Below are 14,077 nucleotides of genomic sequence, written 5' to 3' on the forward strand. Positions count from 1 at the left end.
GAAAGGTGTCCCTGCCCATGGCAGGGGGTGGAAGGAGCTGACTTAAAGGTCCCTTCCAACCCCATCATTCTGGGATTTTCAAGCAGAAAACTCTGTCTTTTCCAGTATGATGAGTTTTCAACCCCATAATCAGGATCAATAAAGTCTTTTCTTTCTGTCTTTGGAGGAGGAGGATTATCATGGATGGCTGTGACAAGAAAAAAATGCATTGGACTGAAAATTACAGAAACGTGTGAAATCCTTCCTTCTTGCTTGTCACTGTTTGTGGACTGTGCTTGCTTAAGGAGATCCAAACCATGGAAATGCTGCTCTGGAAGAGCATTGTGTGCAATGTTTATTTGAGTGGATGTTGTTAGTGGCCAAATGTTTGTTTAAAATAAACATAAACCTGACTGATTCCTCCTGAGGAGCGATTTATTTGTTTCAGATTTGCACTACAACAGTGTCAAAGCAAACATGAAAAGCAACTTTGTTTTTTGCATTTTTTTTTTTTAAACAAATTTAGGCTTCAGTTTACAGCCCTGTTTAAAATATTTTAGAGCAATTTGATTCAAGTTTGACTCTTCAAATATTTCTTATTAGGATGGTGGCTCCTTGGATCAAGTGCTGAAAAAGGCTGGGAGAATTCCAGAGCAGATCCTGGGCAAAGTTAGCATTGCGGTGAGTGGGTCCATGGGAATGGGCACCTCTGGGGCTTGGTTGGGCAGTGCCACATCCAGGACTGAGGGATGAGGGAGAAGGGAATATTCCCACATTTTGCAGTCTGTTGCTTTCTCTTCTAAAGCATCTTTGTACGTGGTAACTGTGGGCACTGGAATGAGTAACACATTCTGGTGTGTGTGCTTGGAGTTGCTGCTTTTGGATCAGTTGATGCTTCTGGATAAGAGCTGAATTAACACTTCCTTATTTTTCAATATTACCTTTTCATCTCCATTCTGCAAAAAGCTCTGTATGCAGAACTTCCAGGAAGGGCTTGAATGACTTTGTTTTTCTGAGCTGGAGGTATAAATTAAAACTCAGTGTTGATTGGCAGTGATTACATTTTGGGATTTCTGTTAAGCTGCTTTCAGATGGAATTCTTGTACAGACAAAACATTCAACTCTCTCTTCTGCTTCCTAAATTAATTTCTTTTTCATTCGTCTCTAGGTAATAAAAGGACTCACATATCTGAGAGAAAAGCATAAAATAATGCACAGAGGTGAGATAAAAGTTTGTGTTGTAACTTTTCTTGAATATAATTTTTATTCACATTAAAATACCTCTTTTTCTCTATGATTGGTTCATCATGGTTCCATATGCCTTGGGTCCAAAGGGTTTTTCTTGGGCAGTGTAAGGCAAACTTTGTTTTAAATCTAAATCTCTTACCATGACTATCAGGTATCTTCAACTTCTGTCTTCCTGCAGCTTATCTGGGTTTATAATCCATGCTTGAACCTGCTGTTCTTGCATTATATGTGCACACAGAACTTGTCTGTGTTTGAGACTGATTGCAGTTGAAACCTCTGATGTAGATTTCATTTGACTGTTCAACAGTCATGGCCATTAAAACTTTTTCAAGAAAGTCACTATTTTTCCCATCTGTCTTACATTCACATGCTGTTTATTGACATTTGTCATGCAGAACTGCATCGTTTTTGTACTTTAAAACAATTAAAAAAACCACGGTGAAGCTGTGTAAAGTGGGAGTGTTGCTTCTCCTGGGTCTTTAGTTACTTTAGAATAAATGTATTGGATTATTTTCTGCTTTTAGTTGCCCTTTTTAAAATCCAGCTCTTCCATTAATGTGTTGCATGTTCCGTTAAAGAAAAAGGACCCTTGGTACAGTAATAAATCCATTATTGCTGCTGTGGATGTGATGTGAAGGTGGAGCTGGAGCAGTCCATGTTCCTGTGTGGCTGTTGGAGCAGTGGTGGTGCCCTGTGTGCAACCCACAGCAGCTGCTGGGGGAGCTTTGGACTGCAGGAGAATCTTCAGACATTAATATGTGTCTTGAGTTTACATTTGCTGCCCAGACCAAAAAGAGGAATTAGCAATCCCAGCTTGCACAAGCTGTTGTAGGATCACCTACAACATGAAGTTGTGTTTATCACACATTTCTGGCTTGTGGTTTTTTTAAACAAATATAGCTCTCTTGTGGAGCAAGGGGGTTGGAGGGAGACTCTAAACATTTCTGGTGATAGTTGCAAAGTCATTTGTCTCTGTTCAGAGCATAAGGACTCCAGGGAAAGAGATCACCTTATTTTAGGGCATCCTGGAAGAGTAACTGCTGCATCTTCTTGTTCTCAAGTCAGCCACAGCAGTGGGTTGTTACTACGTTGGTTGCTTGGTGGGTTTTTTTTTAGGTTGTTCTTGCTCAGCTGAGACAGCAGTTTTCATTTATTTATTTTCAGTTTTACAATCTGTAAATCTGATAAATCCAAAATGAAGCCCTCCTGATCTCGTTTAAGTGCAGTTAACCTCACAGTATTTGCTACATCAGAGACTGCACTTCAGGTTCATGGACCAAGAAAAGTTCCTTCTCCCCATTGCTTCCAATTTTACTGGATTGCCCTACAGTGTAAAATTGCATGTCCACATTGTGGTTTTTATTTTTCAGCTCAGTTTCCATCCTCTGTGCTCTGACAGCAGCAAGAATTCATGACCTTGTGCACTTCTTGCAGAAGCTGTTCTGTGATCAAATCACATCTGTGATGTCTGATAAAGAGGGAGCCAAACTGATGTTTTGGGAGTTGATCATGGCCAGTGCTGGCAGCTAAAAGGAAAACCAGTCAAAACAGGGACTGGTTTTCCCATCTCTGGCCATCATGAGCCAAACTTGCAGCTCCTGTCCTCGATGCTGTCCACGGGTCTGTCTGTGCCACAGACTTTGTGCATTATTTGGACACCCCTTATGAAGGTTGGAGTGCAGGTGAAGCTGCTTCTGGCAGTTTTTCCAAACTGCCTCTTCCTTGAATCCCAGCTGAAATAAACAGTGCTGGTAAAAGCACTTTTCTCTTCCTGTAACTGTGTCAGCATTATTTTATACACAGCTCTGATAATTGGAGATTTCTGTGCTTTGCTTTCTCTAGCCCCTGTAGTTTGCTGTAGCACTGCACTGACAAGGTGTGAACAACATCTCACATGGGCTGTTTGTTCTCACTCATCCATCCCTGGGGAAAATGTGTGCACTTGTTTGTGTGGGCTTGTTTTCAGTAGGATTTATAGGAGTTGTGTTGTGGGGAGAGTGGGTGACTTAAAAATGAAGAGACATCCCTGTTAAACATGAGAACATAGCAACAAAGGGCCAAAAAATCTGTTCTTAAATCTAAAGACAGCAAAGCTTGTGAGAACTCATTTGCAGAAAGGAATTTATTCCACTGCTGTGTTTTATTACCTGTGTGGCAGTATCAGCAAGTTTGGAATACTGAGCTTAAACTGTTTTCGTGCACAGGTGTGTCCTGGACTAATTCTGGGGAAAAGTGTTCATTTGTCATTCCAGACAGCTCAAGAAAGAAGTTATTGGGGCTTACTAGAGCAGGAATGGAAAATACAGTCCTTTTATAGAGGAAAATACAGTCCTTTTACTGCTCTTCTGGAGCTGGGTTCTGGTCCTCTCTGAACAGACAGGAATGAAATCACAAAACCTCTGGAAGGTAAACTGGTGGGATACAAGGCAGGCACAGGAAAGGAAGGGGCAAGGAGCATGACTGTGCTAGACATTTTAATAATATCCTCTCTGTTAAATAAAGATATCTCTGGTCCAGTCTGGAGCTTAATCCTTTCTGGAAAGTCTCTCTTTGCATAGAAGCTGCTTTGTAAGGTTTTGAACCCCAGCCGGAGGCAGCAGCCCCAGGGCAGGAGGTGCCACCCAGCAGGGAACTGTCAATGGTCTGTTCCAGGGTGGCAGTTCCAGAGGATTCTCATGAGATCCTGCTTTGGGAAATGGGAATTGATTGGAAGATCTCAATAATGTGCTGCAAGACACGTCTCTGGTGTATGTCCTCACATCTGACTGCTCAGTAACTGGTGCAGAGTGAATTCTGGTCTGAAGGTGTTATGGCAACATCCAGGGCCACCTTTCAGAATGAACTTGTGGGGCAGAGCAGAGGAGGGAACCTCTGACAGAGATTATCAAGTGTTCTGGAAACTTCCCTGTATTGCCAGCTCCCTTTGAAGTGTCATATATCCATCCCCCTGGCAAAGGACTTCTCTATAATTCTCTTCCTGGCTTGTCTGGGGTGGTGTATAAAATACCTTCCACTTTCTTTAAAACCGAAACACTTACATAACACACTTTGTGTTCCTTTTGTCTGTTCCTTGCAAGTTCCAGCATACATTTTGCAGGATGCCTTGGCATTCCTGTTCCTCTGGCAATACAAATCTCTGGTTTCCAGAGAAACTGCTGAAGTGTTCAGAGGCTCTGGAGTGAAAATAGAATAGGTGCTACATTTAGAGGGGTGGAAAGGCAGCAGCCTTCCAAACATCACTATGATCACATGGGGTGCCTTGTGTGGAAAATGAAAATACTCCAGGGAAGAGAAGCTTTGTGCAGAAATCCACTGAGGAGGCGTGGTTGCTGTGCTGGTCTGAGAGGTGCAATGTGGCATTGCCACCTGCAAAAACACTGAAGGGAAAAGTGAAGCCTTCGAAAGACCAGGGGAATTCTAAAACTTTAAGATGCTCATAAAGAAAACTTTGTTTGGGGCACTGACAGTGGAATGGTAACGATTTTTTCTTTGCCATTTAATTATGAAGTATGAATGAACTCTAGACACTAAAGTGAGGATTTACATCTTTGTTCTGAGTTGAATTTTTAGCTGTGCATTGATGAGCAGCACAAATCTGGGTATCTGTGATTTGTTCAGGCTCTGCTGTGTTCCAGTGTGTTTTGCAAACACTGGTTTTTCCACCTTGCTTTTGCACAGAGCTTTGGGTGCAGATTCCTGTGCAGGTGGGAATCTCTAATCTCTGCTCCCTGCTTCCCTGCTCCAGCTGCTTTGGGTTTGGGTTTGGTTGTTTTTTAGCTCCTGCTGGCATTTTAAACTGGTAGGTCAAGCTCCCAGACTGGATTCTTCCTTTCCACAGTGAAGTGTCCCTGTGGTGAGGTCTCTCAGCAAGAAGGAGACAGAGCTTGCAGAATGTCCAGCTGTGTGCCCAGCAGTCCTGATCCTCTCCTAGGAGTGGGGAATTGAAAGCAGCACATGCAAAATACCTGCCTGGATTTTTTGTACACAGATCAGCCAGGACACTGCTCCTGGTGTGCCTGAACAGTTTCAGTTTCCTGGAAGGGGATTTCAGGGACAAGAAAATGGAGCCACAATTTCCAAAAGTAGATAATTATCCAAACTTTGTGTCGTTCCTCAAAAGGGAGCTGGAGGAGGAACAGCTGAAGTAGTTTTATTTTGCCCTCCCCATGGACCTTGTTCAGTGAGGCGTAAATGTCCTGCATGGAGATCTTTCTCCAGTGGGGAGAAGTCACATCAGTGTCCTCTTCCCAGGGACATCCCCTGGGCATCCCAATCAAAGGGCAGCTCTTGGAATATATCTGTGCTTAAAAGTGAAAAGCAAATGAAAATATGTGACAGCCTATGGACTTCTGGGTCTCCTCTGAAGTGAAATTATGATTCTTCAAAACAAATTTCCAGGTCCCTTTTTTCTGCAGCATTACTCTGCCAATGTGGGCTGTTGGTTGCTTATTTTGATAATGGGTTGGTAATGACCAGCTAAGCAGTGAGATACACTGAAAAACCTCCTTACAGCTATAAAAGAAACACTAAACACTTGTTCCCTGTACCTTTGCATTCACAAAGAGCTGTTATTAGTTGCTAAGCTACCAGTGACCCTTATTAAATTTCCATTTAGGAAAAGTGATGAATTCAAAATCATGAGGGGGTTCTCTCAAAGGAAAAACAACCTCAAAGTATTTTAAATACATATTTTCAATAATAGGAAAATTATTTTTTCAGAGCTTTTTTTTTAAAAAAAACCCCAAATCTAAACCAACAAACAAACCCAAGACCACCACCCGAAAAAACCCCAACCAAACCCAGAAAACAAGAGCCTACTCCAGGAAGTTTTTGGCCAAAGGATGATTTATGCCTATGTAGATATGGAGGAATGATAGTGTGGCTGCTGTAATTCATTGACCTTTGTAAAATAAATATGTAGGGCCTCTTTATTGATTATTTCTAGGCAAAGGATCATCATTCAAGAGGAGTTATGCTGTTGTACACTTACTTATCTCAAAGGAGATCATTTATCTGCGAGGAGGATGTGGATGCTCAAATCTCATATTTAAAAACCAGGAAATAGGGTGAAATCAAAAAGCTGACAACCTTTTATGCATGTGTAATTTCAAATATTTCTTTTTATTTATCTGTAGTTAAATAGAGAGTCTGTGAAATGGGCCTGGGAGGGACCCAAATCTCTGATTATTCCCAGAGAAGGGAAGCAAAGGGAGGCACATGAGAATTACCACCTTGCATTGTCGGATTTCCTGTTTTATGCCTTAAATCATCCATTCATTTTTCTTCCAGATGTTAAACCATCCAACATTTTGGTAAACTCTAGAGGTGAAATCAAGCTTTGTGACTTTGGTGTCAGTGGGCAGCTGATAGATTCTATGGCAAACTCCTTTGTTGGCACACGCTCCTACATGTCTGTAAGTACAGATTTAAGTACAGATTTTACAGCTCTGAGTTTGTTAGGGTTGAGTTGTCCCAATTCTGGTGATCAAACAAGAACCAACTGTTGCTGTTCCTGCTGCTGTTCATGGTTCAGCCCTTCCTGCATTCCAGGAATATTCCAGTGTCATATCAGATTGTGTGTGGGGGGGAAGAAGTGTTGCAGGAAAAGCCAAGCACTTGGAATATTTGTAACGCTCCAGAAGAGATGGGACTGTGTCTACACTGCAGAATCCAGTCAGGTTTTGCATTTGGGGGTTGTACACGTGTGTCTCCCAGAAAAGCCCAGTGTTTATGGTTTGTTTTCCTTAGGAAGTGTGGTTCTCTTCCCACTCCAGCATTCGCTGGGGGCACTCTGTAGGCAAAGTGCTGCCTCACCAGCTCCTGGTGTGTCTGCTCCCAGATCCCAGCGTGGCTGCAGCAACGGGAGAAATCCTGGGAGTGGCAGGCGTGGGCAAGGAGTTCCTCTGGGAGTGTTTCCACGGTGTTCTGTGTTCCTGTGGATTAGGAACACCTTGGAACTTCTCTCCAGATGAGCTCTCTGTGTGATGTGCAAGCCCCAGCTAACAGAAATAACAGCTCTTTTATTCTCACACACCTTGTTCAGCACACAATTAACTGGTGCAGTTGTTCCCAGCTCTGGCTGTAGGATTAAAACTGTGTGGGCTTAGACTTAAAGGGGAAAAAAGCTTTAATGCTGCCTCTGTTCAGCATGAGACCTGCATTGTCTTTGTGTCATTTCATCTTGGGGACATGCTTGAAATCGAGCTGGGGTTTAAGTTCTCACATCTGGGGGCTCTTGCTAATGAGCAAAACCAAATCCACAGCTCCGGCTCATCCACACTCCTGCCTTTCCCTGTCTCTTTCAGAAGGGATGAGAGCCAAGTGCTGTCTGCCTTCAGTTTTCTTCAATTTACTGTTTTTTACAGACTGAGGTTTGGCTTTGCTCTCTGGCATCACAGACTAAGCCATGAGGGGAATTTTGTTTTGGTAGTGTTTGAAGGATCTTCTCTTGCAGTAGCTCCCTTTGCACACTTCTAAGCATACAGAATTATTACCTGCCAAACATCCCTTTCTACTGCATGGAGGTGTGTAAAAACACAGTGTTTAACTTGAAACAGTTTCTAGGTTTTTTGTGTAACATGATATTTGTGTAACAGGGGCTCTCTCTGTTTCCTGCTTTTTCTCATCCACCCACCTTCCTTTACACTTATGTTTTATGAAAATCTTTGTGTTTTGGCCATCTCCATTGTTGTCCAGCAGTTGTGTAGTTTGTCCAGATGGCTTTGGAACTGACTGAGGTGGGACACTGGAGAAAACTCAAATATAATCTCAGTAACTCCTACAAAACTAATTAAACAAAACTATCACCCCCTTATGGCAGAAGGAAGAGGCTTTACTGCATTCTCACATTCTCTGAGAGGAAGTTTCAAATTACATATGTATTTTTCCAATATGTGCATGTAATCAGAGAAGAATCTGCACCATTTTGGTAAAATATGAGCTTGATTTTAAAAAGTACAGAAAAGTGAACATTTTCTTTGAGAATTGTTAGTAAAAATGGATCTAAGGGTGAAGTACATCAATGTATTAATAATTTCAGGAACCATATTCAGCACTGAACATAGACTGACAAAGCAGGTGCAAAAATTAAGCAAAAGGATTTAGTGCAGCACTCATCTTCTGGCTTTGGCAGAAGCAGGTGGAGGATCACACTGCTCAAAACTGAGGGTCTGTGAAGCAGTGGGACTGGAATAGCCAGATTCACTTCTGATCATGATTCAACTGACCAAAAAAACCCCATACTTAAATATCTTTACAGTGTGTAAATCTCCTAAAGACAGTACAAAATATATTTTTGGTTGAGTCTGATCTTGCCTGCAGAGCCTTGTGTAATACTTCCATTAGATTTGTGCTAAAGAAATAAAACAGTACATAAGAACACCATTTCTGAGAAGTCTCACATTGTTTGCAGTGACAGAATGTTTGGGGAATTTCAGGAAGTTCCGAGGACAGATTTCCAGGAAAATACCAATAAGTCACTCATTTGAGCATGCTGTACTAAGAAGTTGGGGCTTCATCCTTTACTTTATCCAGGGTATTGCTGAATGTAATTTTTAAAAAAAATTTCTTGTTACAAACCTGTGTCTCCTCCCCTCCCCTTTGTTTTGCAGCCAGAGAGGCTGCAGGGCACTCACTACTCGGTGCAGTCAGATATCTGGAGCATGGGGCTGTCCCTGGTGGAAATGGCCATTGGCAGGTACCCCATTCCCCCTCCTGACTCCAAGGAGCTGGAATTGATGTTTGGCTGCCCCGTGGAGGGGGATTCTCCAGTCACAGAGACCTCCCCCAGGCAAAGGGCGCCTGGCCGACCGATGAGCTGTGAGTTACAACACTGTTAAATTCATTTCCAATACACTTCTCTGTCAGCTTCAAGGTCTTTCTTATCTGATCTTGGTCTGCACAGTGGGGCTCTAAGCTTTTAAAAAATCAGGGTTGCATTGGGCACCTGGCTCAGCTTCATTGTGAGGAGCCATGTGAGAACAGAGCACCAAGACCCTTTTGTTGGTGGTTCTTGTGAACAGCCCCGTTACTGGGATCCCAGTCTGTTGCTCTTGGTCTCTCCAAGATGCTGATCCAAATGCAGCAGGATGATTCCCAGTGAAGTGAATGCTTTGGATCAGACCCAGAAATGACTCCTTGCATGAAAGCATTACCCTGTTGCTGTTGCACCTTTTCCTGTAAATCTGCTGGGTGCCAGGTGCCAACAGTGTCAACTTGGGCTTCCTGAAGCACTCTTGTTATGGAGGGAGAGTAACACTGTGATTCCACTTCTCCCATTTCTTCCCAGCCTATGGATCAGACAGCAGACCGCCAATGGCAATCTTTGAACTTCTGGATTACATTGTCAATGAGGTAATTTATAAACTTAAAAACCTGTACTTTACAACTGTAAATTTTTAAAGCATCCTGGAATTTGGGGGGCTGTGGGATTTAGTGCTCCTTAGTTTGGTTTAGCCAACCTAATTTACAATTCTTCTATGTTTCAAATAACTAAGCTCCAAGGCTAGTTAGAGATTGATATTTTAGAATGGATTGTTTCCAGTATTTTCACACGTACCACTGAAACTTGTGTGACTCCACTGCTTCTGTTCTTCTAAAAAAACAAAGCATGCTCATGTTAGCTGTCATTTGTAGCAGCTGGATAACAATTGTTCCAGCTGGATGAATTATTGAAAGCTGTCCAACTCGCCCATTTAAAAGGCACAGTTGATGTCTGGGTCCCTGCATTGCGTGTGCCCCTGATAAATTGATAAATTGCTTCTGTAACTCATCTGCTTCCACAATTCTCTCAGATTACAAAGCTATTTTGCATATTATATAACACCTCAATCTGCCAGCACTAACTCTGGGAATAGAGTTAGCACTGAATTACTTCAGCTGTTGTGGTCCTGCTCTTGCAGCATCCCTGAGGGGGTCAGTTTGGGCTGAAAAGCTGCAGTAGTTGAGAGTTTGGCAAGATTATCTTGTGCCACTTCTGATTTAGCACAAACGTCTTCAGCAGGAGCTGCTGCCTCCAACACAGGCTGTGCACCAGAGAGTGAGTGCAGGCCTTGTCTCTGCTCTGCACATAAAAGTAATTCCGTGTAAGGATGAAAACTTAACCCTGATCCTGTGGCAATGTCCTGGAGGACAAGGCAATAACGTGCAGGTTTATGTAGTCCCCTTTCTTTATTTGTCAGAATTCTTTTTTAATTCAGAGCCTGAACAAACTCATTCCCAGGGACAGAAAATTTAGATCAAAAGGATTATGGAAGTAATGATGGGCAGGGCATCTTCCTTAGCAGTGCAGAGAATGACAGGGTGCTCATTAGTGCTCTGAGCCTTCTTTAATGAGAGCTGAGGCTGTGCTCACCCCATTCAGGTGTGTGGGGAGAAAATAACCAACTGACCAAAACCCACCCCATACCAGGGAAATTCTGATTCATTACTGAAACACCTGAAATCCTGCAGCTGGGAGTAATAATCCAAATCAGCCAGCGTTTTACAGCTTTGCTCAGATGTGGGACATGTAACTGGTAGATCCCTGGGTAGGTTGTGCATCATCATGTGTTAGTTATGCTGAATGATTGCTGATTTTTAAAATTTATTGATTTATTTATAGCCACCTCCAAAACTGCCCAATGGTGTCTTTGGTTCTGAATTTCAAGATTTTGTTAACAAATGGTGAGTATTGTCTCTGTATTTTCTCTGTGGCTGAGTGGCAGAGGGACACACTGGGGTCAGCCCTGCTGTCTTTGTCTATCAGGCACTTGGTAATCAGAGTCCCTGCTCCAGGGCAAATGCAAGGGCACTGCAATCAGCATAATCCTCTTTGGGTGTTAATGTGCCTGAAGTTCATCTTACAGGCAACTCGTGCATCCAGAGGAACCCCAAGGCTCAGAGATGTTCCTCTCTTTAGAATTTAGAAATTCTTGTAGAATTTCTGCTGCTGTGTGCAGCTCAGAGTAGTCCTTTCCCAGCCTCAGGGAGTGACCCACAGACAGCTTCTCCAAGGCTCAGGCACATCATCCTGCAGTGGCTGTGCTGTGGGGTGCAGAATCTTGCAGGCTCCAGGTGTTTTTTTCTTCCCCAGGAACCAACACCTTAAGCCCAGCAGCCATTCCCCCATCTCTTTACTTTTCCAGTTGCACCTCAGTGATGCCAGCACCAAACCAGTGCTAAGGGAGGCAGCTCACTGCAGTTTCAAAAGTTCATTTATTTAGTAAATACGTTTATTTACAGCTTCCAAAAGGAAGGACAGTAATGCAATAGCTCTGTGTGATACTGAGCTTGAAGAGACTTGGGGGAAAGAAACATGAGGGATAAAGTGGCTCATGTTGTTTTAGTTGAAACAGAATTTCTCTCTCTAGCTTGGTTAGACACTCATCAGTCACAGACAACTCAGGATTTCTGACCTAGAGCTGTGGAACCCACAGAAGGGAATTGCAGGCTCCCATCTCTGTTTGAGAGGCACCTGATGCTTTTATCAAGTGCTGTCACCAGACCAGAGCAGTACAACCAACATGACACAACTTGAGCCTTATTTTAAAACATAATAGAGTGTAACTTGTGTAATGCTTTATGTTTTCCTAGTTTAATTAAAAATCCTGCTGAGAGAGCCGACTTGAAGCAGCTGATGGTAAGTGAAGGTTTTTAATTTGATCTAAGAGCACTTTCCAGGCAGATTGGCTTCCTCAGCTGGTCCAGAGCAGATCAGAGCACGTGGCCTCAGGGCTAGCTCAGCTTGAGGAGGAACAGCTTTCCTGAGCTAGAGATCAAGGGGCTGCAGATTTCACACCTTACCACAAAAGGGACTGTCAAGGAGACTGAAACTCTGGTGGGTTGTCAGTCTGCCATTTGATAATCACAATGGGTGACTTAATTAACAAAAGAATTCTCTATTGAGTTTATTAGTTAATAATAAAGTACTGATTAATACTTTTAGGAGGACAAAAGAACAAAGCTCCGCATACCATATGGACTAATTAAATATTTTTTATCATCTGTTGTGAAACACAAAATTTCTCTTTTTTACCAGCTTTGTCTTACAAAATCTGTAGAACTCAACAGAAATCCTGCATTTTTCCCTGTATGAAATAACTGTATCAGTCTCAATGAATCTTTTTAGTTTTAAGTGCAATGCCAGGACTTCAGTTGTACTGCAGAAAATCAGATTTTCCCTGCCCTGATCCTGCTGTACAATAATGGTGCAAAATGCAAAGAGACTCTTTCTATTACAAAAAGCCTTTCAGTGCCCAGGCAGACATTTTCCAGAGTATTATCTCGAGTGGCTGAGTCACATCCTTATCATTCATGTGGTGTAAGTGCTCTGCAGCAGGCACTGTGGCAGGATTCCTCTGGGATACTTTGGCATGTGCTGGTTGTTTCTGCAATTCTGTGGAAAACTCTCCACGTGGTTTATAAAGTTTTACAGCTTGATTGCTCTAAGTGGATTTATTGAATTGGGTGTTCCTGAGGGCTGTTCCTGAGCGGACTGAGTGCTGGCACACTGACCCCGTTTCTCCTGTGCCCAGATCCATGCTTTCATTAAGAGATCCGAGGCAGAGGAGGTGGATTTTGCGGGGTGGCTCTGCTCCACCATCGGCCTTAACCAGCCCAGCACCCCCACGCACGCTGCCGGCGTCTGAGCCTGGGGGCAGCTCCTGGACTGTACCTCTGGTGACAACGATGCTCTTCTGGTCCTCTTTCCTCAGCTTGTACCTGTTCAAACATGTATTTCACCTCTTAAGGAAGAATGTCTTGATAGCATGTGCCAAACGGTTTTAAATCTTGTCCTAAACTAATTGGTATCGTACCGGGTTCCGTTGTTCACTGACCAAATGTAAGCTGTGTAAGTTCCAGTGCTTGCTGATTTTAGGTGATTATGGATATTCTTTCTTAATGAAAATATCACTGGGGGAGGTTGGCCCCTGGCTTGTTTGAACTTTATCAAGACTCTTTGTAAATCGTTGGTACTTCAATCATGCTTTCCCTGAGCTCCCCAGGCTTGGGATCGGGATGCTCCGAGCCTGTCTGTGAGCATGCTTTGCTGCTGCCCAGCTGTACCCGAAAGTTAGGCCTCCTGGCTCCAATTTTGCAGTTGTCTAGAGATCTCTCTCTTTGCAGGTGAAGAAGGCAAGAGCTCTGCATTTCTTGGAATGCACAGAGCAATATTCTAATTGTAGACTTGTTCATATTTCTATATTTATTTTTCAAACATATCATCATCCTTGGATTTAGTGATGTATGTCTTTCTAATTGATTTTTAAAAGTTAGTTCTTGGAAGTGTCCTATGGAATCAAGACAATGATCCAAGCACTTTGCTTTCTTTTAACCTAAAGATTCATGACAACTGTGTTTAGTGTCTAAAAGTGTATGAAAATCCTTTATTGTTTTATTCTCTCAGATGTTTAGCAATGGGTTCTCTTAATAAATATATTATCAAGTAACTTCTTGAAGCTTTTTTTAAAATGTAACCAAGGCTTTAATCTGGTCACTGCGCTATAAATTCCAGCTCCTTGAAAGGATACTTTGGATGAGGAAATGCCTGAAATTCTTCCCCAAAAGGAATCCCCATCAGTGGGACATGAACTTCCACATGGCGAACAGGCTCGGGTATCAAAGGGCTGGCACAGCCCTGGGCCCAGCAGCGGCAGGAAATGTCTCATTGACATATCCAAGGCTTCCTCCAGCTTGTCATGGCTCCAATGAGACCTGGAGTGACAGCTGGGAGGATGGAAATTGAACTCTTCCCTGAGCTTTACCTCCACCCAGTAAACAGAACCACACCAGAACCTTTTACTGTTTGCTGAAAGAAATACACAGCAAGGTTTTGGAGGTTTAACTCCCACTTTGGGTTGTCCCCCCAGAC

General features: G+C 42.9%; 1 protein-coding gene across 1 annotated transcript in view; it reads left to right on the forward strand.

The window, feature by feature from the left end:
* The window catches only part of MAP2K1 (mitogen-activated protein kinase kinase 1), a 33,574-nt gene extending 19,919 nt beyond the window's left edge, over positions 1-13,655 (forward strand). Inside the window, exons 4-11 of the mRNA XM_069025254.1 lie at positions 583-660; positions 1,148-1,199; positions 6,517-6,641; positions 8,838-9,045; positions 9,515-9,579; positions 10,829-10,890; positions 11,800-11,845; positions 12,741-13,655. Coding sequence (XP_068881355.1) covers positions 583-660; positions 1,148-1,199; positions 6,517-6,641; positions 8,838-9,045; positions 9,515-9,579; positions 10,829-10,890; positions 11,800-11,845; positions 12,741-12,854 — 750 coding nt within the window. The 3' untranslated portion in view covers positions 12,855-13,655. The remainder of the gene's footprint in view (positions 1-582; positions 661-1,147; positions 1,200-6,516; positions 6,642-8,837; positions 9,046-9,514; positions 9,580-10,828; positions 10,891-11,799; positions 11,846-12,740) is intronic.
* The last annotated feature ends 422 nt before the right edge of the window (positions 13,656-14,077 follow it).

The sequence above is a fragment of the Aphelocoma coerulescens genome, chromosome 10 (assembly GCF_041296385.1).
Source record: "Aphelocoma coerulescens isolate FSJ_1873_10779 chromosome 10, UR_Acoe_1.0, whole genome shotgun sequence".
NCBI lineage: Eukaryota > Metazoa > Chordata > Aves > Passeriformes > Corvidae > Aphelocoma > Aphelocoma coerulescens.